Raw genomic sequence first — 24,283 nt, forward strand, 5'->3', positions numbered from 1 at the left:
CTCCCATCATTCCTTCAAGCCTGGCCGGCGCGGCTGCTGCTGCTGAGAAGTGGAGCATCTGCGCGGGCGGGGGTAGTTTGATATTAATTCACATGCAAGCGAGCGCCGTGGCCCACCCCCTCCCCCACTCTTTGATCGCGACGAGCTTGGTAGATTAAACCTGCGATATTTCATCTCTGACCCCGCCGCAAATTAAACTCAAAGAGAGAAAAAGTTGTATTGCAAAGTGAATCAGAGAAAAATGAATTCCCTTGCTCCAAAAATGTTATGTAATCTTGACCAAATCAAAGTTTCACTTACTTTTTCATCTTTTGCTTTCGGCCGACGTTCGTATTGAAAAGAATATAATAAAGTGGATACGTGAAATTGGCTCGGTGGTTGAACAAAGAGAGAAAGGAAGGCTGGGCGGCGAGGGAGAGTTTAGCCATATCGAGCAGCAGAATCTCATGTGAAATTCCACAGGTGCACCGGTAATCAAATAAAACACTCTTTGCGCACTTCATTAGCCAAGCAAACGAGCATTTTGTATGCTTCACGATCCTTAATCTGCGGCATATTTATTACAAAGCAATTACGCTCCAACGATGGCAGTGTATATCGTTTATTAATTGTTATCTACGGGGGTTCGATCTCTTTTGTACTTATACAAGCTCATTTATTAAATACCCCCTCTCTTATGTGCTGCACTCATTTTGTCATTCGAGTAATTATTAGTCATCTGCACCATCACCAGCTTGTGTTTACGTGTCTTATTTATTATAATTATTTATTAATGAGTAATTTATTAGCTCCCAATGTACATTGAAATTGATGTTGCATGTTGACAAACTAATAGTAATTAACTTAACTGTCACAAATACAACTGACAAACAATCAATAAAAATAATAATACTGCACTGCAGAAAAATAGAAGATCTTTGTTTTTTTTTTTTTACATTAAATGTATCTATTTATTAAAAAAATTCTTAAAAGATTGTGCCCGATTTTGTAAGCCCTTTTAAAAAAAACTATTTTATCAAATTTAATCAACAGATAAAATTAATAATTTAGCATTTTTTCACATTTTTGTCAATTTTACAATGACCTTTATTCTATAAATCACTCAATATATTAAAACCAGGTCATTAAATTTGGTCGCAAAAATGGTGAAAAAGTGATTAGCTGCGTGGATTAAAAATAATAATATACTGGAGTGCGTAGAAAGATTATAATTTGTCAACCATAAAGCAAATAAATATAAAAAAAAATCGTTTTTTTATCCTTCAAATCTTGTTGCATTTTACGAAAGAAATAAAACATAATTTTCTTCTATAAAACAGACACCAGCAAAATTGAATTGATTTGTAGCTTAGCAGTACAAACAATACCAGCACAACAGCGGCCGTCACCTCTTTGAACGCAATGTGCTCCTGATACATGCTATGCGCTGTTGGATCCAGCCATTGAGAAACGGCACGTGGCAGGCAGACTGAGATTGCGTAGAGGGGCGTCAATTTTATGATGGGATAGCAAAAAACTCTTATATCGATTTTCAAGCGCATTGTCAGTGGTCATCATATAAATATATATTAAGTGACTTTGCTTAAAAAGTTTAAAAACGGCATTTAAGATTTAAGTATAATAAAGCTGGGCATTACCGCTTATTGATCATAAAATAATTTAATTATAATAATCTTTTACTGAATCTCAAAATTTTTATTTAATAAAGAAATATGGTTGGCTTTTGTAGGACATTGAAACCAAATGAACGCTCAACATTTAAAATTTAGGTGTAATACGACAAAGACTTACTTTTATTCTCATTCATCCACAAGTTACATAAACACACTTCAGATCTTCGTTTGCTTGATCTTTCGGTGCAATTCTTCAAACTTCATGATTTTTCTGATGAAGAACTCACCATACCTGTGCGCAACCTTGGTGTCTGCAATGTGGATCATGTCATGGTCGATGTAAAAGTCAAGCTCTGATCCTGACTGGAACTGGCCCTCCAGTCCTGAGGCACCTTTGCTCCAAACGAGGTTCTTCATCTTGTGCTTGAAACACAACAGGTGGATGATCAGGTCCTCCGTTTCTTTGGGAATGTCGACTTTAGCGACGACACCTTCGCTGGCTCCTTCTGAGCGGGCCTGCTGGGCCATGAAAGAGGCCAGTTTGGACACAGGCAAGGTTGTGTACAGCTTCAAGTAGGAGCGAATGGTGGGCAGCATTTTCTGCTGACGCACTTCGTCCATGAAGACGTTGGTCTGGTGCTTCATGGCCTCCTTTACCGAATCCTCAGTCTCGGTGCTGCTTGAGCAGGGAGAGAGGAATTTGGGGCAGCCAAAGTTAAAGCACTGCTCAAACTCCTGCAGGTCACCATACTGCATCTTGTACATCTTCTCATGGTAGCCTTTCTCTCTCAGGGCTTGCTGGATGGACTCATCGACGCACATGGGGTGCAGCACCAGGCAGATGGCCAAAAGGGTGTACATCTGATCAGTTTGTTTGTTTATCTAGAAAATGAGATAGAAAGACTACAATTAGATAGAAATTCTTAGAATCAAATATAAAACTTGGAAAAAAAATTCAACACAGAACTTGACAAAAAATTATTCAAATTTAAAATTTCAATTTATCCTCTAGCTCTCTAATTTTCATTTTTCCAATTTCATTTTTTTTTTTGTATGACTTGAGTAGAATAAATAATAATAATAATTTGTGTGATTTGTCCTTGAATAAAAATGAAGAAAATTTAAAATTGAACTTGGTTTTTGGTTTATATACATTCTTGATTTTTTTTTTAAATATCAATCAAGTTTTTAAGTATTAATTTGTAGAGAAAAATGTAAAAAATTCTTATCAAATACCTGATCATTTTGGTATGATCGAGTCTGGAAGAGCTGCTTGGTGCGCTGAATGTACAGAAGGATTGAGCTGAAGGTCTGGATAGCATCAGCGTATCTCCTCATCATCATGTACGCAAATCCAACATAGTAAGAAGTTGTGATTTGACAAGCGGGTACATGCGAATACTAAAAATAAATTCATTTCTAGAGTCTCGTCTTAAAATCATGTCTCGACAAAAACAAACCTTCTTGTGGATTTCCATGTTTTCAAGCACCTTGATTGCTTGGTAATAGTCACCCAAGAGGGAGTGCAGCCTCAAAAGGCCGACCAGGCTGAAGTATCCCAGCATCTTGTAGAGCGAGTGGCGCCCGAAATCTCCAGCAACGGAGTCTGGGTCACCACCGCTGGCATAAACCTCCAGCTGCTTCTTAATGTTCGACTTGTCGACCAACGAGTGAAGAACGTTCAGGACGCAGAAAACATTCCACATCTTGTTCTGGTTAAGAGCCTCAACCTCTTCAGGGCTCCTCTTGCCACCTCGTGCTCTGGCAAAATAAATATTTGTTAATTTTGAGATAGAGATAAATTAAAATGATGTAATACCTAAATTGAGCAAAAGTTTGGAACTGGTAGACAAACTCATCCACGAGCTCCCACAACCAAAGGTCTGGCAACTCCAAGGTAACAGGCTGCTCTCCATTCAGGATGTAGTTGAAAAACTCGCAGTAGTTGTAAAAAGACTGCATCCGCTGTTCAAAGGTGGGACCACCAGGAATTCGGGCATAAATATGCCGGTAGTACAGCTCCTTGTACAGGATCAAGAAGACAGGGTCGTTGTCGACGAGAGGTGCAATATCAGCCTCTTCTGGCCAAGGTTTCTTGTCAAAGAATTGCTCGGTGAGTTTGGGAAACCTTTAGCGAAAAATGAAGGAGGATTAAAATTATGTGAATTTTCTCCTCTGATTTTTACAATGAAACATTGCTCGAGACTTACGAGTTTTCGTAATAATTTTGTATCTCGAAAATCATCCCTTCAGCGATAGCGTTTCTGAAGTAGGTGATGAACTTATTGACGACTTCAGGCACCTTGTAGGCGTACTGTCTGTCGTATTCCATGTCTAGGTGCGGATCTCCAGTATGTCCATCGTAGTCACCGCCGTAGCTGTAATCGTACCCCATGGGTTGCTGCAGGAAAAGAAACCATTTTAATGAGAAAAAGTTCGATTCAGTAAGGCTGCAGCGGTCTTACCGACTCCCCGTAATCCTCGGAATACATTTTAAGCCGCTATTTTCTTCAAAATTAAAAAAATATGGCCTGTAAACACGTGAAATTGGCCGGCCACGACAATGCGCCGGAAGTTTGAACTATCACACCATCTATCGCTGCTCTCGGAACTAAAATCTCACCATACGTTGTTTCGCAAAGAATGCGCCACCAGCGGCCGCTGGGAGAAGCTTTTGGTGAATTTCGCGAATCGCGGGGGGTGCGAGCGTTGAGGTAATAATCTACGGGGAGGGGTTGATCGACCGCAGCGCCGTGAGGTGGGCGTGTGCGCGAACTAATCATAAAGCCGTATGGCGGCGAGAGTGGAAAGTGTTTACACTGTTTACAGTGCGTACCTATGACTCCGTATTTATGGCTTCTCGACCGCTTTTCCTCTGCCTTTTGTGTACAATAGCAGCACTAGGCTCTGTCCAAGGTGAGTCACGGGTCCTCCGGTGCCCCTGCGCCCTTTCCCGGGCGTAACGCGCCCTTCCCCAGTTGACAGTCAGGGAGGCATGCTCGGGGTCACGAGTGTCCGCCGTTTCAGCGCCCGTTTCGCCGCGTTTACACGACAGTACGCTTCTTTTTAATCTCCATCACGTCAATAACTTAACATTTTAGTGTCCCACGGGCCAACCAAAGCCGAACGGTGTAAATATTCGCGAAAAACGCGCCCGCGGCGAACACCAGCAGCGTGTGACCGAGAGTCGCCTGCGTGCAAATTCGATTTGCGCCGCATTTGTTTGGGTCCCTGAGCGCCCCTGGCGGGCCTCGCCGAACTTGTCGGCCGTCATTATTCGGCCAGACCACTCGTGCCGATTCTTGATTTTGCATAACAGGGTGACAGGGTTTGCGTGTGTGGGGTGTGGGAGGGCGTCGACCCCCGTGCCAACCCACGGGGCGTGTTTTTGCGCGTGCGGGGGTGGCTGAGCCGGGGGCGGCTTTCAGCTTTCAGCCTCCTCGGGAAAACTAGGAGCGGCTGTGCAAGGTCAAGGACTGGCGTGCGGAATGCGCGGCCTCTTTCTTTATAATGTACCACCATCGTACTTGCATAAATATGAATATTAGGTTTTGCTAATTTGACACTCTTGATTGTCAAGCCGACCGAGAAATCCGAGGAATTAATTTCCTGGCTGAAATCGGTCTTCGTCAGGTCGGCCGGTGCGCGCCTGTTGACGCTCGTTCTCGGGGGGCCCACGGAGGGAGGCTAGAAGAGAACCTTTTTGTTACGTCTGGAGGTGGCCTGTTTTTGAGGTGTTACAAGGGCGGCCACTTGCCGGCCCTGGCGGCCTCTGGCCGCTTGTAGAGTGCGGAGAACGGAATAACACGTCCGGTCGGTTCGGGTTCCAAGATAATTCTGACCTTTATTACAGTGTTACCAACAGTACAATATATACAGTAGTCACCAACATAACATCTCCCGCCTAAGATAAAAACTCAATTATTTTATTTTAAGACAATTAAGAAGATGTCATACCATCAATCCATCAATCAATAATTCCAATTTGTGAGAATTAATGCACAAGAATTTGGTTTCAAAAATGCAATTTGAGAACTACTTTAAATTCACTCTTGAATTGGAACTACAAATTTTGCACTTTTGAAATTTACTAGAAATTTTGAATTTACTTTCAACTTTTGAATTTTCAAATTTGCTCTAAACTTTCTCAACTCAGAACTCTTAAAAATCCTTCTCAATCTCAAATATTCACTGAACTTATTTTCACCGAAAAATGTTCACGCAATCTGGATACGGCCTGAAATTCCAGTTGCTGCTTTTCTTCTTTTTCTCTCCTCCTCGTCTCAGGAATTTTCACCTCAGGCTCTTGTTCGCCTGGCACTTCTTAAACGACCCCTGAGGAGATCCCCTCAACTCAGGTCGAAGGCTCGAGGATGCGGTTGCACCCTCCGAGTCACTCACACGTTGGCCAGAGAAGGCGGCTGCCTCCTCCTGGCGTCTCTCTCGTACGAACGACAGCGCCACACGTCCTCTGTCTGGTGGCCGCTGGTTTTCCCTGGACTCAACTTGCCCTTCACTTTCCTCTTTCTTGCGCTCAGCAGACTCTGCACTTGAAGACAAGACTTGGCTCGTGGTCTCTCTCCACTCGAACTCACGATGACGAGCCCAAGTCCTCCTCCTTCCTCCTTTCCCTTCTGGCCCTTTTTCTTGAAGGTGACGAACACGGTGAGCTTCCCACCCTGGGAGAGCTCTTCACTGGGTCGCACTCTGACCCTTTTCGGCGACGCCCTTCTCTGACGCCCCGACACACACCGTCCTCTTCCCTTGTCCGAGGAACGGCTGTCACGCTTCGTACTTTGCGGCAGGTGACTCTGCTCACCCTTCTCTTGCCGCTGCGACTTTGCTCGCAAAAACACTCTGGGCCGCGGGTCTCTTGATCTCTGGCCAAACCGACTTTCACACTTGGCCGGCTGGCCGCCTCGACTTGAAAATGTCTGCTGACTCTCACCTCGTTTTTGGCTGATGTAACGCCCGGCTTTTCGCAGCCTCACGCGGAGAATTTCTTCTTGCCCGACTTTCCTCCCGCCGGAAACTCTTCGTTGGCTCCTTCGAGGTCTCTTTTGGTGCCGGACAGGTCCGCCTCCGGACACCAACCCAAGCCAATTTTGGGGAATCACCACACGCTGCACGTGGTCGCCGTTCTCGCACTTTTCTCGCTCCGCTCACCTCTTCCTCCTTCACCGAAATTAGTTTTTCCTCGTCGCCATTTGTTACGTCTGGAGGTGGCCTGTTTTTGAGGTGTTACAAGGGCGGCCACTTGCCGGCCCTGGCGGCCTCTGGCCGCTTGTAGAGTGCGGAGAACGGAATAACACGTCCGGTCGGTTCGGGTTCCAAGATAATTCTGACCTTTATTACAGTGTTACCAACAGTACAATATATACAGTAGTCACCAACATAACACTTTTCTAGGCCTTGGCCTCCCACTCCCGCCCTCCCCTCGACCAAAATGAAACCACCGAATAGGAGCGATGGACGAGCAAACACGTGCAAAACGAGATAAAAAAAAAACACAACAAAATCATAATGGATCAAACATAATGAACGTCTCGCGAATTATTTTCGCCGCCGGTTTCGCTCCCTCGCAGCACAGACGTCTTGCGAGCATTGTTTTGCTCGCGATTTTCGTCCGCCCTCTGCGGATTCGGCTGCATTTCTTCGTCTCCATCTATTCAACGAGCTTTTATTTATGTTCCGCACATTTGGCATGCGAAAAAAACGCACCGATTCACAACGTACCATGATATTCTGTCCAACTGGTGAACGGAACGGAAATTTGTGCTGAAATCTGATGCCCTCCTCTACAGATTCGATCGACACAAAAAAAAAGATGAAATTGGCAATTTGAATTTGTAAAAAAAAATTCGCCAATAATTCCGGTTTATTAGAGAGAATTCCGCTTAACTAAATTTACAAACAGATAATTGATTGTTTCAAATAACACGAGTGAATTATGGAATTTATTTGATCTCGGTAAAAATTTTCAAACATTATTTGCCAATATTTAATTCTTTTTTATTACTATGCCCTTTTTTATTTTTATGTTGATACTAATTAAAACTTTTGTTTTTGTTTTGTGGATGATGAAAAAGTCAGTAGAACCAGAAGGGCTATAAAAGGCATCCTACATCTTACTTAAAAAGTATTAAAACAGTGATTTTAGAAATGCTTTTAATTTTTAACACTACTAGATTAAAATTTTCTAGGTAATCAGTTTTAAGATTATAATTTTCAAGGAAATGAAATCAAAATGATATTTTTTTTCATAAAAAGTATGTTTGAAAATGCGGGTCAAATGTTGTTTTTAACTTTCAATGAAAGATTTTGAAGTCAAAATACCAAATTACACCTTGGTGTAAATTGGTAAATGTGGTGAAAAATATTTTGTGCAATTTCTCCTTAAATACGACAAGAAAAAAAATCTTTTAAATTAATTTAGCGCTACACAAATAAAGATATTGTTAAAAATTGCTTGCCGTTTAGAAAGGCTTTTCTCTCTTATTTTCCTTGTTAATTTGCTCCGCCGTTGTCGCCAGTAAAAATATATTATTGTTGCGAGTTTTCCTCAATTTGTAAAGGATTTAGAAGAGGAAATAAAATAATTGCCGTAATTGAAAAAAAAAACAACCGCCAATTTTCACGGAGAAGAAGTATTAGAAAAGGTCGGTGTTTGGCTCAGACGGCGTGTGCGAACGCTTGAATTTGATCCGCAATAAGCGCCCTTTATCCGTTGACCTTGAGTTTGTCTCTAACTGTTGCAAAATAATATTAGACGCCGAATAGGAAGGAGGATAGGCGTTCTCGCGAATCGCCGCCGCGCTCGCGTCGCGCGATAAAAACGTAAACTCGCGCCCAAACCTAGTCAATAAAACCGAAATGAACACATCAAGAAGCCGATTGTAAATCACGCGGGTCCCGCGCAACAAAGACCGCCCTTGTGGGCATCTCGGGATGGAAAATCCGCAGCGTCTCCCGTTTTGCCGAAATCCAAAACTCCTTCTCTCGTCCCGGCCAAGGACGAGATTTTTCGTTCGCTTCCCCAGCGAGAGCTGATTTTTATATATATATTTTTTTATATTCTCTCGCCTAGCTGGAGAGACTTGAGCGCTTGCGAAAATGATTTTTGACAACTCTCCTTTTCGGTCGCACTGGCCGTGACCTTGATCGGAAGCACGTGAAGATTATTCTGCCAGCCACGGCTAGCCAGCAGCAGATGCCTCAAAACCCTCTCTATCCGCGCAAAATAGCGACTCCTCTCGCGAATGCAAACAAAGCGGCCGCGTTTTCCTCAAGTCAGCGAGCGTTTCATGTTTTGGCGCCGAAAATTTATTAAAAAAAAAAAAAATTAATTTTCATTATTTGCCTCTTTGTGCATGTGTTTATTATTTTAATTCAAGCTTCGTGCAAACCCTTGCAGACAGGAAGTTGACTTTTTTTAATCACCCGCCGAATACGTCAGTAACTTAAACAATCACTCTAATTTTGTTCAGTAACATTCTGGAAAGGGCATTTCAGTTTGATAAGAGTGAATCGTCGGAATTCTTTTGGCCAAAGGCCTACGTGCTAAGAAACATGTTGAAGTTTATAATTTATTCTGCGATCATTTGGAGTCCAGAAGAAAGAGAAGATTCCACGAAAAATTCACAGTTATTTACATTGTCTGTTTCTATTTGCCTTATTTGCGATTTTTTTATATAATTTTTTATATACCAGAAAAAGCCTCTGCTGGTTTCTTAAGCATAGAAAAAAATTTGCATGCGAATTGTCTAATTGGAGGGATTAAAAATCACGGAGATAAAAATAGTTGTAAAGTTAAAAACTTGTGCTGAATATATATTTATTTCAATTATCATCTTTCTTATATAATTTGAAGTAACATTGTTTGAAAATGTCACTTTTTCTTTGTGTTAAAATCATTTATTTAAATTCTGTTTCCTTCAGAAGATTCCAATGAGATTCCAAATAAATTGAAATATTATTTTTAATCTTACTTGTTTATTAATACAAATAAATATTCACACAAAGCTTAAAATATTATGCAACACGCAGTACAAATTAATACAACACTTAGTCATAGAAATTATATTCAACCGATATTGTCATCTAAAACTAAACCTTAATCAAAGATCTTGTCGCAAATTTTTATTTTGTATTTTGTTTCTCTTGCCTACCTGTTTGACTTATAAATTTTTGTACAATTCATTAATGAAAATTGCTTGAAAAAAAAAAAATTTTGGGCGCTTTTTACTCATTTTTCCAAAGAACACAATAAAGTGGGAAAAGTTACAGCAATCGCGCATTGTATGCCGCGAGATTAAGAGAAAATGAGATTAATTTTGGCTGGCGTCGACAAGGGGAAAACAATTAGTAGCGCAGAGTGAGGAAAAGAAATAAAATCTCGACAAAGCACACGACACTGCTCCAGTTTCCGATTTTTCACGCGACTTCGTTCTCGGATTGAATAAAAACACACGAGTCGCGACGTTGCTCTCAGCTGTAATTACAACTTCAAGGCTCCAAATGCAAAAAAAAAAAAAACAACAACAGCAAAGATTGCATTGGTCGGCAGAGAGCACGTGTGCTGCAGCAGTAAACAAATGGATATTGGTTCGTCGCGAGGACAAAGTGCCTTTTTGAGCAGATTCGCCCGTGTTTTGCGTTTCTCGTGGCGCAGACAGCGCTCGAAACAATTATCGTTATTATTATTCGCCGCGTCTCTTCTCCTGCTTTGTCAGTTGACTCGAGCATCAAATGGTTATTCATTTCGCGAAGAGGCTCGCCCGGCATCAAAAAGTGCATTCACCACCACCAGCCAAACAACACTCGACTGCTTTCCCCTTTGCGAAAAGCATCCAGTGTGCGTTTTGTTTGCTCACAATCGAGGTGTTAAATTCGCTCTGCAGACAATAATGCGTGCACGACGCGCAACGCTCGCCATTCAATTTTATAAATAACAGGAAAAATCAATCAACGTCAATTTTTTTCCATTTCAGTTTATTTTTTTTAAGACAATTTAAATGAATTCGGCGAGACTAATCTGGTTCTGCAAATATCAGAGAAGGGCTGCAATTTTTTGCAGTCGTTTATTTTTGTAGCAAGTCTCGGTGAATTTTGAACGGTGGCCAAACAAGATCTTGATAGGGGAGCAAAATGTAATTTTAGAAACAATTGCATGCTCAAAATAGGATGTCATCAGAGCTAAACCTGAATTTAAACCCTTGTGTTTGTTCAAATTGAAAAATGAACTAAATTTAAAAATCAACATATGCTGTAGTTAAAAAAGGTACAAAAAAGTGATTTTTTTTTTATATGAACCATTAGGCTAAGTTTAAGCTCACTGCTCACTCTTATCAGATTGTTTCATGATAAGCAAAATTTGTCTTAAATTTTTTTATGTTTCCTTACGTCTTTTTGCAAACTTATTAAAAAATTAGCTTATCATTGTTAGTTTGCAAATTGTAATATTATCCATTTCACTTGTATTGGTTTGTCCCTAAACAAAACCTAATATATTAAGCGTCATGTTGTTTGAATGATGAAATTTATCAAGTCCTCCAATTTAAATTTCAAATGAAACCCTTTCAACATACTTTACTTTTCATCTATTGCTTTAATTTTATTTGTTGTTATTTTTCCTGGGCAATTCCTTTTTATTAAACCAAAAATGAACTCTTCATTATTGATTACACGAGCCATAGTTTTAGTTTCCAGAATCGGCAACTGATTTTTCATACTCCTCAGGAAAAAATTCAGTTCTTCAAAATTTAACATTACAGGAAATTGAGTTTATATTAATTAAAAATTTGATTTTGTGCCACGTTTCAAAATTTCATGTAGATAGCAATTTATTTTACCTTTTTGTGATGTATTTTTGTAATTATATAAACTGTATTTATTCAAATTATTATTGAAAGATGCTGATTTTTGTTGCTTGGCATTTTGTTTTTCTAAAAGTTTTTTCCTCCGGGCTGAAAATTGATAAGAATTTCCCCCATGAGCGTTTCGCTGTTGCGAGCGAGCCGAGCAAGAAGCGTTTTTCGTGCAGCACCAACGTTTTCCTGCTCGAGCCCCGCTCGCTCGCATTTCGTGGCTGCGCAATTTCGCGAAGCGGCGGCACACATTTATTCCGTATTAAGCAAGGGCTGCTTTGGCGGGTTGCATAAGCTGTGCTGAATGGCCGCGGCGGCCACGCCCCGGACCGGCCGGTCCGAGTTCGGGGCGCGTTTACTTGCCGCGATTTTGCTTCGGAATGACGCGCAATTTCGCGGCACCAACTCCGAATTCGGTTGTGTGGGCCGAATTGCCGAATCCGTCGGCCCGGGGGAGGGGGGCGGCGTGTTTGCCGTCGAGTATCGATTGGCGGCCTATCGATCCGCTCGGGGTAGTAGGGCCTGCGCGCTCGTCCCTACTACGCCCCAGCTTGTTTTGATTGACGCACGTGGCCCATAATCGGTGGCTCGACCGCACTGCAACAATCACAAATAAAATAATATTATGAAAACCCCGAGTGCGATTGCACTTTCACGTTTCCAGAAAAAGAAAACAATTATACGGGCTTCAACCTTTTTACCGGCGCAATTCAAGTCGTTCAACATTTTCCCCCCGTCTTGCATGCTACGCATTAAAAGCCCGAGTTGTGTGAAAAGTGCGCAATTTCCCCCTTCTCAAAAGAAAGGATTTATCTTTTCACAAGGAAGTTTTAAATGCGAATTTTTATCTAAAACTGTATGACCAAGTTCGTTAAAATTGGAATTAAAATTATTTTCCTTTTTTCCACCAATATACAATTTAATTTACTGCATAATAAAATCGACCATTTTTTTTTTAGTTTATTCATTATTGAATTTAATAAGAAGATTCCAAATTTCTATTATAAGTTTAAAAAAAAAAAATTTGTTTTTGTCTTACAGTTGCAGGGGTTGGCGTTGGTCTGGAGGTGACCAAAACGGTAAACGCCACCGAGGGCGATCCGCTGGTGCTGCCATGTGCACCTGCAGGTGGCAGTCCCGAGAGGACAGTCACCGTCAGCTGGATGGTCAATGGAAGCGTGGTGGTGCCCAACGACCGCGTCTCCATCCAGCCCAACGGATCACTTGCTTTCACGAGGGTAAGAAAAACAGAGAAATCCTCTTCTCATGCTAAATGTATCTAATTAGTCGAATGTTTCTTCAATAAAATATTGGAGCAAGAATATTGGTTAAAATAAGTGGTATAATAATGGAAAGCAAACAATTTTTATAAATTTTAAATGTTTGATTTATTTTTAATTCAAATTATATTTTATTTCTTCAATTGTCAACAAGAAATTTTTTAACTATTGTCCTAACTGCAAAAATCAATTTTATATATATTTATGTACTAACTTTGCTATTTAAGATGTTAAAGGAAAGTTTTAATGAAATTATTTTAACTCTTCATGCTTTGTAATTGCAGATTGTTCGTCAGCCCCCGCATAAGTCAGACCAGGGGCTCTACAAATGCCAGCTGAGAGATAGTGATGGCGCTTCACTGTATTCGCAAACCTTTTCCCTCATAATCAATGGTATGTGCTATCCTGTCTCTTCCACTTAAACTTTTTTTGAAAATGGCAAACTTGAAAAATTAAAATTAATTTGAATTCCTGCTTAGAATCAATTTAAAATGTGTGCCTATGAAATGAAGTAAAACTGAATCTTTTTAACTGCATAATATGGTCACTGTGATATCCTATCAAATGAAGTAGCCCCGTCTTTTTTGATGAGAAACTACGCAGTTCTTGCGCATTATGCGCCACTCTTGTGCACAACAGTATTGTATTGCGTTGGAAGCAAGGCCTAAAGGAGACTCGGTTGGTTTTCTTCAATTTCTTTATTGCTCAGCCTGAGATAGAGAAATAACATAGTGGTTGTTATCATGTGGAGTTGAAATAATAACAGCCTTTTTTGCGTCACGCTTGAGCTACTTTTTATTCTCCACGTGCTTTGTCAGCTACAAACAACACATCATGTAAGGGGAAGCAATTTGGTTTGTTTCTCGCATTTATTCCACTACTAAATTACAATAATTTCCGTCAGGCAATATGCAATCCAGAAATAATATCATTTTTATCCATCTCCAAAATAGAGGCTACTTGATATGAAAACGGCTCGATTAATAATTGCTCAATAAATTTCAAGGCGCATAAAAAATGTCATTTGTATTTTTATTGCAAAATTAATGCTGAATTGGTATTTTTTTTTAAACAATTGCAGGGGTTGATCTTGGTCTGGAGTTTGCTCGGCAGCCAGCCAAGACAGTTATCGCCTCCAAGGGCAAGCCACTGGTGCTGGCATGCGCCCCTGGAGGTAACAGTCCCGAGGGGACAGTCACAGTCAGCTGGCTGGTCAACGGAAGCCCATTAGAGCCCAACGAACGGGTCTTCATCCAGCCCAATGGATCACTTTCTTTTAAGGAGGTATGCGCACACAAAAGTAAAACTCCTGTTCTCAATTGAGAGTAAATTTTATGCAAAATTCAATATTAAATTTAAATAAAAGATATTATGGTTTTTTAACCAAGAGACATTTTTATTTATTATCTTAAAAAATATAGTTTAAAGTTTTGAGTAGATTTTTTTTTCTTAAAAACATCTGAAGATAATTATATTAAATTAAATTTGAAAATTTGGATTGCAGTAAATAATATATATATTTTTTTTAATTTCCTGGCTTTAATCCAATAACTGTTATTGAAATAAGTAAAGTGTGAATTCTTCTTTTTGCACAGAGTGTTCAGGAATCTGATCAAGGGTTGTACCAATGCAAGCTGACTGGCAGCGATGGCGCCTCCCTGCTCTCGCAAACCTCTTCCCTCAGAGTTGCAGGTGTGTATGTATATTGCATTGTGTGTAAATGTAAAACCACTCATCCCAGGTATGGGAGAACCTTTTTTGTTGTATCGCTATTTCCCCATCCCAGCTGATGTTCTTGCCGGGGAGCTCCTCAGGGCATTTGTTGGAATTCAATAACAAAGCTCTCAAAAGAGAGGCTACGTGCGCCTTCACTCAAACTGGTCTAGGATGAAACCAAGCGGCTAATGAGGAAAATGCGCAATTCACAGAAATCCAGTTCCCCAATAACAATCATGCAGCCACCCGTCAAACACATTATAAACTTTCTTTAGCAGAACCCTTCGCTCGGTTTTCCATGCCACTTGCTAGCCATTTCCGGCGCAGTTGAATTTTTTGCTAATCATTTTCCTTGTGTGCAGGGATGGCCGCCAAATTCACACAGTCTCCAAAGAACTTGAGCGTTGAAACGGGGGATTCCGCAAGACTGAGTTGCCACATTGAAGCGGTACCAACCCCTGTCGTGCTTTGGGAGAGGGGTGGAAAAACCTTACCTCAGGATCACAGGTAAGCTTTATGATTTTTTTCAATCTGAAATTAAAAAAAAAATCAATCAAATAACCTGCAATTTTTTTATATTAAATTTTTTATTTGACTCGCAATACCAATCTGCAATATTTCCTTTGCAGATACCAAGTGTTGCCCTCAGGAGTTCTCCTAATTGACACGGTGCAGGCCTCTGATGCAGGGTCGTACCGTTGCGTAGCTACCACCAAGAAGAACAAACGCGTCAGCACCGACGCCCATTTAGAGGTGGTGCCAGCCTCGAAAATTTTCAGACCTGTCGAGATACTGGCCGACTCAAATGTAGTAGACATTCAGGTGCATACGGGTGAAGCCTTGTTTTTGGAGTGCGGGGCTTCTGGCTACCCTGTGCCCTCGTTGCGCTGGAGCACACAACCTCCCGGCCAAGAGGAGCTTAGTTTAGAGATGGCACCAAGGCTCGGTACCAATGTCCTCTTGATTCAAAACATCTCTGTTCAGTACACTGGTGTCTACATTTGTAAAGCCACCAATGTGGACGCACAGAACAAAGAGCACTTTGCTCAAATTGTGAGTATTTGTAAAATTTTGTAATTCACAGTTTTATTTTTATTTATTTTTTGCAGAGGTACAATGTGTCGGTGCTGGTGGCACCTAGGATTAAGACGCCTCCTCAGAGTCTTATGTATCCTATTGCAAAGACTGTGAAATTTGAGTGTGAAATAGACGGAGTCCCAAAACCAAATGTTACATGGTACAAAAATGGAGAGCTCCTTCACATCAATGGCCGAATCAAGCAGAAGGTTTTGGCCCTTTACCTCAGCAACACGGTCAAAGAAGACTCGGGCATATACCAGGTACATTTTCCAATTGGTTGTTAATTTTGATTCTAATTTGATCACGACAGTGCCGTGGCTGGAACGAAGCTGGAGAAGTCTGGGCTGCGGCTCGGCTTATTGAACAAGTCGGCAAGCAGAAGACTAAGGCAAGTCATGTGACTGGCTTGACCTGCAGCAACATCACTACCTCCAGCATTTCGTTTACCTGGGATGCAGTACCTGGAAATGTCACAGCGTACACACTGCATTATTTCCCCACCAGTGAGTATTTTCAGTTAATATTTTCCGTCAAGGAACCAGATTACTATGAGATAAATAATAACTACTCATAGTATCAGTAATGCCCTTTTTTCCTGTTTAATTTAAATTTTGATAGGTCTTAATAATTTCCCTTATGTAATAACTAAGAAAAAAATGAGTGTGTAAACTGAAGTAAAAATGGGACTACTTTGAAATTTCAGATGGAGGAGATGAGCGGCAAGATGTGTCAATCGAAAACGCTTTCACTGTGCATCGGCTTGAGCCGTACACAAACTATACATTTTATGTGAGAGCCTACACAAAAAATTATGCTGGTGAACCCAGCAAAAACATCATTTGTAGGACAGGTGAAGGTCGACCCTCCGTTGCTCCTCAGATTATCATGCAGCCTATCAGCCCTACATCGGTCAAAGTGGCTTGGAAAAAACTCAAACCACACGAAGCAAGGGGCATCATAACAACCCACAAGGTCCAGTACAGAGTAGTAGGCACAAGAACGGCATGGTTTGATGAAGTACCTGCACATGTTTACAACTACACCATCAGAGGTTCGTAACTTTTGAAATTCTACAAATTGAGATTTAAAGTTTTTTGTTGTTTATTTAGACTTGACTCCTGGTGTGGGGTATGATGTGCGAGTACTGAGTGGGACCAAAGCTGGCTGGCCAGAGTTGAAAGCGGAACAGGACATATGGTGGTCAATCGAGATGCCCAATGCCAACGACACTGTTCCTCTTGCTCCAGAGGTCGAAGTAAAAGGGATCAACAAAGTGGCCATTAAAGCTAGTTGGACAATGAGCAGAAGGAATCGAATACAACCAAGCAAATACAGAATCACACTGTTGAAAAATGAGATTTTGTTTAAGGGGCCATTGGACGTTGACAGTTCAACAAGCAGTTATGTTTTTGACAATATAGGTACGTCCCGAGGACATATTACTTTGCTTTTCAAACTAATAAATAAAAAAATCAGATCCCCAAGACTCCCTCATGGTCCAAGTTCAAGCCCTTAATGAAGAGGGGGAGGCTGGCGGGTCAGGCTTTAAAGTTTTCCAGCCTGATCAACCTGAGGACAGCGAGGGGAGCCACCCTCCATGGTCTCTTGACGCAGCCGCCACAAGTCCTAATGCGATCAAACTCAGTTGGGAAGGCTCTTCAGATGGATTTTTCAGCATTAGCTGCCAATCACTTGCCTCAGAATCTGCCATTCTTATAAATAGGTTTGTACTTTTTATTAAAGTTTGATTCCATTCTAATTTTAAAAACAGTTCCAAGCACTCAGTGCTCATCTCGGACCTCAAACCTCACACTACCTACAAACTCTCAGTCAGGATGTTCGACAAAAACCTCAATCTTGGACCCTCCAGCCAAATAATAGAGTGCCAAACATTAGAAGATGGTAAAAAATAATAATAAAATTTTCAAATTTTCTCACTTACATGTTGTGCATGATTGTAGTTCCTGGCCCACCAGCAAACCTCATGTTCGCCCAGACAAACTTGACTGCTGGGAAAGTCTCGTGGTCACCTCCAGTGGAGTCAAATGGCCAGCTGCGCTCCTACAGAATCTACTATACCCTGGAGGAAAATGTTGGCAAGCCGTTGGATGAATGGCTCCAAGTTTCTGCCAACCAAACATTTGCCGAAATCACAGGTCTCACTCATAGCAGCTACCAGTTGACAGTAAAAGCCTCGACTCAGGTAAATTTAATATTTTTCAAAAGATATTTTGATCTGACCAATTCTTTACAGGCTGGTTATGGAAAAGCAGCAGACTTCATGCCGATTCGCTTGCTGAGCAATGAAATTTACTCATCCGACAAAACAACAAGCAACCCTACCTCACGATACACTATACTTCTTGCCATCTTGTGCGGCACAGCTGCGGTCTTGATCATCATTGGTTAGTCAAATTTACATTGATTTACTCCAAAATTCTTATCCTGAATGTTTCTTAGGAATGGTTGTCACCTTGCGATTGGCCAAGTCTTCAGTGCTGCGTAGTCCTAATCACGATTTACCTCAGACAAATGGCAATGGCATGCACCACACAGAAGGCATCGACATGATTGCCCTCAGTTCTTGCTCCAACATTCCCCCTGCCTCACCAGCCCACCTCGACACTAAGGTTTGTTGTAATGACTCATTCTAAATCTGTCACAAGTAAAGTTTTTTTTTTTTTTTTTTTTTTTTTTTTTTAAACTTTATCCTCATTTATGGTATAACTAAATTTAAAATATTTTCCCTGTTTCAGGGTTGGTATCCCACCCCAAAAGCTAATGGTGCTCATAGCAATGGCCGAGTACCAAACGGCATTTCAACCCCACTGCTAAACCAAGTGCACATCACAGAGAACCCCCAGGTAAATTGGTTTTACAATTGAAGTTGCCTTTTGGTAAGCTAATTTTACTTTAGTTCAATTCGCACGGAGATGGAAAGAATGCATGTCCGTCGTGCCCTGGGCCTGGCTGCAACTCTCGGGGCTGCCCGTCGTGTCAAGTGGAACCTCTGCTGGCGGCCGACGTGACTCAAGTTACGGTGCTAGCAGAAGATTAAGGTTTAGTTCTATTGTATAGATTTAAAGAGGAGAAGTTTAACACAACAAGTTATTCGAAAGAAGTGAACACGGGTAAACTACCTCACAGTCGGTACCTGATTCTGTAAATAATGAAGAATCTCGTTTTTTCCTTTCTGAAGTTAAACCGAGAAATGTGCATTTGGCTGAGTTGAGCTTTATTATTGCTCACGATGCATTTTTCAGTTATTATATTTTACTTGAATTCACAATGACGGCTAAAAACAGTTCGAGAAAAAGAAATCACGCAGCAATAACACTTCAGTATTTGTAAATACGTACAGCAAATTACAAGAGAAATTTAGGGCACGGTTCGAGAAAAATTGCAGAAAGTAAAGTAACTCTTTAATCTACCTCAAGTGCTACACTCAGGGACTCTTCTCTCCCAGTCGTGTCAAGTATTCCTTTTCATTAATTTATCCGGAGCAACACACAATAAGAAATTATTGTTTAGAACTTCCTTGCCGCCTGCCACTTTGACAAATCGGCGTTCGTTGTGAGGTTTTTAGAGTAATATCTGCCCAAGAAGTCATAATGCCGTCAAACACGACACACAAACAAACAACACAGGTTTTATCTGTTAATTTCAGAGTAGTTTTTAATAATTAACATTTTCAGATAAATCTTATTTTTTAATTTTTGTGGCATCATTACTTTGTAGGCGTAAGAGGAGGTCTTTAATCCACACACCTCATAATTTTGAAAATCCGTTGAATCATAAGTTAGGCTTTAAGAAAAGTGTTGCCCGCTGTCTGGACGGCTGCAGCAACAGTCACTAAGCTCGTAAATCGAGTCACCGATTTTAATTTCCAAACAGTTGAATTTTTCTCGTAAATATTCCAGGGATAATAATCGTCAATGGTTTTCCTTTGAAAACGTTGATTCAGTGTGTGCGTGTTGAAGTCGAAAAGTTCAACTTTCAGTGACTTTCCTTTACAAGCTTAGTGAATGGTTAATGGAAGTTTCAACGTAACAGTGGCATAGAAATAAAATGTAATAATATTCGATTAATGTTGGAAAAGCTAAAGTTATCACTATCTTGCCCAATATCTCTTAATGACGTTGCTAAGAATCTTTTTGGAAGAGAAATTATCGCTGATATCAGATTTGTTCTCTATTTTTTAAATTTCCATTGATTGGAAAACACCGTTCGGATGCCGCTGTTTCTCGTCTGATTGATTTTATAGTTCTATAGCGTTGCCGCATATTTTACTGTTTGTGCATTTTAATGTTGCTAATAGTTTATTTTTTTATTGTAAATCTTTTTTTGGAAGAAAACCATTTCTTTTTTTATATTTATTACGTACCTCAAAACTAGAAATTACTTCCATCCACAGGGATTTCATTGGCGAACAATCAGTTCGTCGCTATGGCAGTGTTTGTTTTAGTTGACTTTTTCCAATTAATTAGACAATTATGTGTGTGGCTTCTCTCAGCTCTTCTACTTGGTCATGTTTTTTCCCGTCTTGTCTCCTCTCTATTTTTCCTGTGCGTGTAAATATCACACTGTTTCGTATGTAGCAATTTAATCGTTTATGCTTTTTCAATGAACACAGTGTAATGTCACAGAAGGCCAAGTAAAGAAGACGCGGAGAATGGTTTTTTTACTCATCCAAACACAAGCAAGCAAGGCAAACAAACACATTTTTAAAATGACGAATATATAACTTTTACAAACTGCCATCAGAATAAAAATAGGTCGCAGACAGACGTTTATTTTTGTATTTTTAAATAATATTTAATACTTATTAGATGGAATAGGAGGAATGATTAATTATTGAAAAATGAAGTAAAAACAAACAAACAAACACACACAAAACAGTTACTGTTCTCGCGTCATCGCAAAAAAGAAAACTCGTTGATCGACCGATTTATATTGAGAAAATCTGCTTTGTATTTTGAGCCGCGTAGTGTCTGATTTGAATACAAACAGTACGCTGACTTTAGGGAAATGCTGGCAATTTCCCCCGACAAAACAAACAAATTAATACAAAAGGGGTGTCACTTTGCAAACAGTAAACCAGAAACATAGGTCCCTCCGGCCTAAGACAACGAACAAATTTTTTACTCAGCAGCTCACAACTCCCACCGCATTCCGCGAAAAAACAAACCCTTGCATTTTTCGAAACGTTCTCTGTCGGATGGCTTGGAAAAGTGAAACGGAAATTTCGAATGTTAAAATTGGAACCTGTATATTTTGATTTGTTGAAAAATATTTTTGTATATTTTATATAAATTGGACATTGTTGAAAATTTTTAAATAATATTCGTTTTGAAGAAATGAAAAATTTTCCAAGCTCTCCTCCTTGTATAACACATGCATAATTCCGCCAAGAATAAAGTTTGACGCAGCATCATTCCTACTGGCCAGATTTGATTAATTTACCATGAGACTTGTTAAATAATAGCATACTAAAATAAATTACAAAACCAGAAGGAATACACGCTAAGTAATTCAGAACGAGGGGTCGTGCGAAAGCCCTGAACGCTGGAGATGAAATGTTTTGTCTAACTCCTGAGGCGTTTCCCCCCTGAACTGGTTCGCCACCATCCGTGCCGCCCCGAAAACCAACCCTTGCTTGCAACTGCTCCGCACGCTTCTGTAGAAATTTTTTTGATTCACTCGCGCGCGGAGCGTGGGCTCAAGGGCGCGCGGAAAGTCGAACTACTCGCAGATGTGTACAATTTTTGCAAATTCGCGCGACCGCTCTCCCTTTTTTATTGATTACCTACATACACCTATATACTTGCATTTGACTGATTCACGTTTGTAAATTATACATAAAGAAATAATATGTAATGAAAATAATAAAAATCACACAACAGTCGCACTCTGCTTTGTCTTATTTCAACCAACCCTTTGATAATCATTTTGAATAGCAAAAATATTCACATAAATGTGTGCTCAATTTTTTGAATTTTTCATTGACTTGAAACCAATTCAAAAACGAAAATTTAATGAAGGAATTTTGAATCCGAAAATTATCAGCAATCATACTGTTTTATCATTTTTATTCCTAAAATCGTATTAAATTCATCATTTTCTTAAAATTTGTGAAATTTTAATCATAATTAATTTTTTGCATCTTTAAGAAAATCAGTTTTGCTCTATTTTAAATCTTCTGAGCTGCAAATAATTGCTAAAATATTTGTGAAAGGCAGAAGCACTTAGACTCTACAGTAATTTTGTTTAAAGGAATCATTTATATTTTAATTTAAAAATTGAAAAGTGAATGAATAATAATCAGCACCTGACAAAATTTTATAAAAGACGCTACGTAAAAATAAACATCTCTAGTAAAAAAAAATGCTTTTTATCTTTGACTTTGGCAAATATGTAGCTTATATATTCAAAATTTTAATTTCAAAAGAAGAAAATTATTTTCTTTTTCAAACAGAGATTTTCTCATGCTATATAAAATCTTGATAATTAGGTTCTTTATTGCCACACCCAGAGAACAATTCAGTTTTTTGAGTAAATTTTTTTCGCATGGCGTAAATTTGGGGTTGTCGCATTAACGTGCGTTGCTCTTTTCTCGCCGCGAGAGCTTTTTCTTGTGCAGCGAGCGCCTTAAATGGCGAAAACCTTGGGCCTCGCGGCCTCTCCACCGCTTTTCTCATCGACGCGGCCGCTCTCAAGAGACTGCATGCATTTCATTATTGTTGCAATTTTCATTCCATATCGGGCCAAATCAGATAATTGTGCGTTCAAAGGCTCAGCTCGCGGATCAAATGAAATAATAAATAAGCGTAGAGCACACTGTGCCGCCGATTAGCAGAACCAGCCTCGTAATTTATTTCACTGCGGGACAGTGAAAAAGTTAATCGCGGTTCTTTGCCAGATTGCAAGATTATTTGTTGTTGGGCAGTGATAATAATGAGTCTCTACAACTCATGCAAAATGCTACAAAATACACAATTATTCAATGATTTAAAAAAAATCTTCCTGCCTGATTTTGTTAAAAAGTTTGATTTTTTTTGGCTTGTTTTTATATTAAGCATTAAGAATTTGATTTGAGCGTCATTACATTTAAAAATGAAATTACAGGGGATACGTTTGGAGATTAAAAATAAAAATACACAATAAACGATAAAATATTGTTGTACACTATGCATGAGATTATCGGGGATTCTACAAACTTCAATATTTAGCCATCTTTAATGGAAAACGGCATTTAATTGAATATAAGCTAGCAAGCTAGTGCACTGAGAAAGAGTCAAGTATTCTGAGTGAAATGTTAATTAAAAGTGCAATAAGAATGTATTCTTAAGACTTTTAGAAAAATTAATTATGCTATGATTTATCAGTTTTTAAACAATGATTAAAAAAAAAATTACGTCTTTTTTGTTGAATTGTAAATTTAAATAGATTTAAAATAAAAACAATAGAACTTTTATAAAAGCTATAAAATACAGAGTTAAATTTAATAACACTTTACATTTTAAATCGTATATGTAAAAAAAAACCTGCAACAATTACCAATAATCCTTTAATTCCTTTAATTTTTTTTCACTGCCCTTTAAGCTTGGTTAGTTCTTGCAAGGATATTTTCCAAAGACGGCTGTTCGAAGTGGGCACTCGATAATTTATTGATGGATAGCCGCGTACGGCACGTAAATGGCCACATCTCGCGGAAAGCGAACTGATAGCCTTTCAGCCTTTGTTCGACTTTTATATTATTTATTTTCTGCGCACATACGTCCGTGAAATCAGAGCAGCAATTATTGATTGTCTCCGATTAATTATTGTCCTCAGAGTGTAATTGACGTCGCTAATGAGGGGCTATTATACCGTAATTAAGCGGAATGCTCGGCGGAGAAAAAAAATCATGATCCGCCTCTTACGAGGGAATTGAATTTTTAAAACGAAAGTCAAATAAATTAAAACGGATCAAGAAGAAAATGTATGGCTTTTTCTCTACTCGAATTGCAATTAAAACTGTCCAGAGCGTTTTCTTTAGCACCTGTGATCCAGGTTGTTAAGGAGGAGTTGGAGATGTTGCAGGGAGAGTCAACGTACCCTAAGAGATTATTTGCATCGAGATCAAGAGCATGGCGCGTCTTTTTTTTAAACAGGTTGAGGCACTGAAATGCACTCTCCGGCAAAGATTTATCCTACGGACCGAGCAGAAAAAGGAAAAGAAAAGCGGGACTTTGCAACTTCAACATTATTTCTTACGCCTTCATTGCGATTGCGACGTGAAAAAAAAAGAAACAGAAAGAGATACGGAGCCATAAATAGTTTTGAATGCAAAGAGTGAAATGTTTCAGCATTTATCTATTTAAAAGTAATTACATATATAATGTAAGGAATAAAGAAGTCAGTTATAAACAGAAAATGTTTTCGTCCATTGATCTCTTTCCATAAATCATAATTATGCGTGATTTAAATTCAATTATATTTTTTAATTATCTGGTTGGGTACCATCATAATGTCCTAAAGATAATGTCCTAATTTGAGGTTAAAGATAATTTCCTAACAGAAAATGTCCTAAAGAAAATATCCTAATTGATAATGTCCTAAAAGTTACGATCGCACATTCTCAGCCTACCACTATTTGATTTTGATATTTTTTATTTTTCTTGTTTACTTGTCCAAATTGTTAGATTGTTAATATGTTTTTACAGCATAACTTAAGACATGTTTATTT

General features: G+C 39.5%; 2 protein-coding genes across 2 annotated transcripts; one reads left to right on the forward strand and one right to left on the reverse strand.

Annotated features, from left to right (window-relative positions):
* Positions 1-1,764: 1,764 nt before the first annotated feature.
* On the reverse strand, positions 1,765-4,704 carry LOC132203706 (eukaryotic translation initiation factor 3 subunit L). The gene is made up of 6 exons (XM_059631657.1): positions 4,079-4,704; positions 3,824-4,014; positions 3,433-3,741; positions 3,074-3,374; positions 2,850-3,014; positions 1,765-2,495 (listed from the first exon to the last, which is right to left on the reverse strand). Exons 1-6 carry the CDS (start codon positions 4,103-4,105, stop codon positions 1,830-1,832), a joined length of 1,659 nt encoding a protein of 552 aa, XP_059487640.1. The 5' UTR covers positions 4,106-4,704; the 3' UTR covers positions 1,765-1,829.
* On the forward strand, positions 4,381-21,463 carry LOC132203705 (protogenin-like). The gene is made up of 18 exons (XM_059631656.1): positions 4,381-4,529; positions 12,521-12,717; positions 13,044-13,152; positions 13,841-14,043; positions 14,355-14,451; positions 14,838-14,982; positions 15,105-15,528; positions 15,585-15,815; positions 15,866-16,058; positions 16,259-16,606; positions 16,665-16,976; positions 17,032-17,278; positions 17,327-17,457; positions 17,517-17,758; positions 17,810-17,960; positions 18,016-18,185; positions 18,312-18,419; positions 18,473-21,463. The coding sequence occupies exons 1-18, from the start codon at positions 4,466-4,468 to the stop codon at positions 18,611-18,613; spliced, it is 3,513 nt and encodes a 1,170-aa protein (XP_059487639.1). The 5' UTR covers positions 4,381-4,465; the 3' UTR covers positions 18,614-21,463.
* The last annotated feature ends 2,820 nt before the right edge of the window (positions 21,464-24,283 follow it).

The sequence above is a fragment of the Neocloeon triangulifer genome, unplaced genomic scaffold (assembly GCF_031216515.1).
Source record: "Neocloeon triangulifer isolate White Clay Creek 2 clone unplaced genomic scaffold, ASM3121651v1 ptg000017l, whole genome shotgun sequence".
In the NCBI taxonomy this organism is placed as follows: Eukaryota; Metazoa; Arthropoda; class Insecta; order Ephemeroptera; family Baetidae; genus Neocloeon; species Neocloeon triangulifer.

Coding starts and splice junctions, on each gene's coding strand:
- LOC132203706 (XM_059631657.1), bottom strand. CDS start 4,105: ATGTATTCCGAGGATTACGGGGAGTCG. Junction 3,742..3,823: donor CAAAATTATTACGAAAACTC/GTAAGTCTCGAG, acceptor TTTTCGCTAAAG/GTTTCCCAAACTCACCGAGC. Junction 2,496..2,849: donor GATCATACCAAAATGATCAG/GTATTTGATAAG, acceptor CTCATTTTCTAG/ATAAACAAACAAACTGATCA.
- LOC132203705 (XM_059631656.1), top strand. CDS start 4,466: ATGGCTTCTCGACCGCTTTTCCTCTGCCTTTTGTGTACAATAGCAGCA. Junction 13,153..13,840: donor CTTTTCCCTCATAATCAATG/GTATGTGCTATC, acceptor AAACAATTGCAG/GGGTTGATCTTGGTCTGGAG. Junction 17,961..18,015: donor TGCGGTCTTGATCATCATTG/GTTAGTCAAATT, acceptor AATGTTTCTTAG/GAATGGTTGTCACCTTGCGA.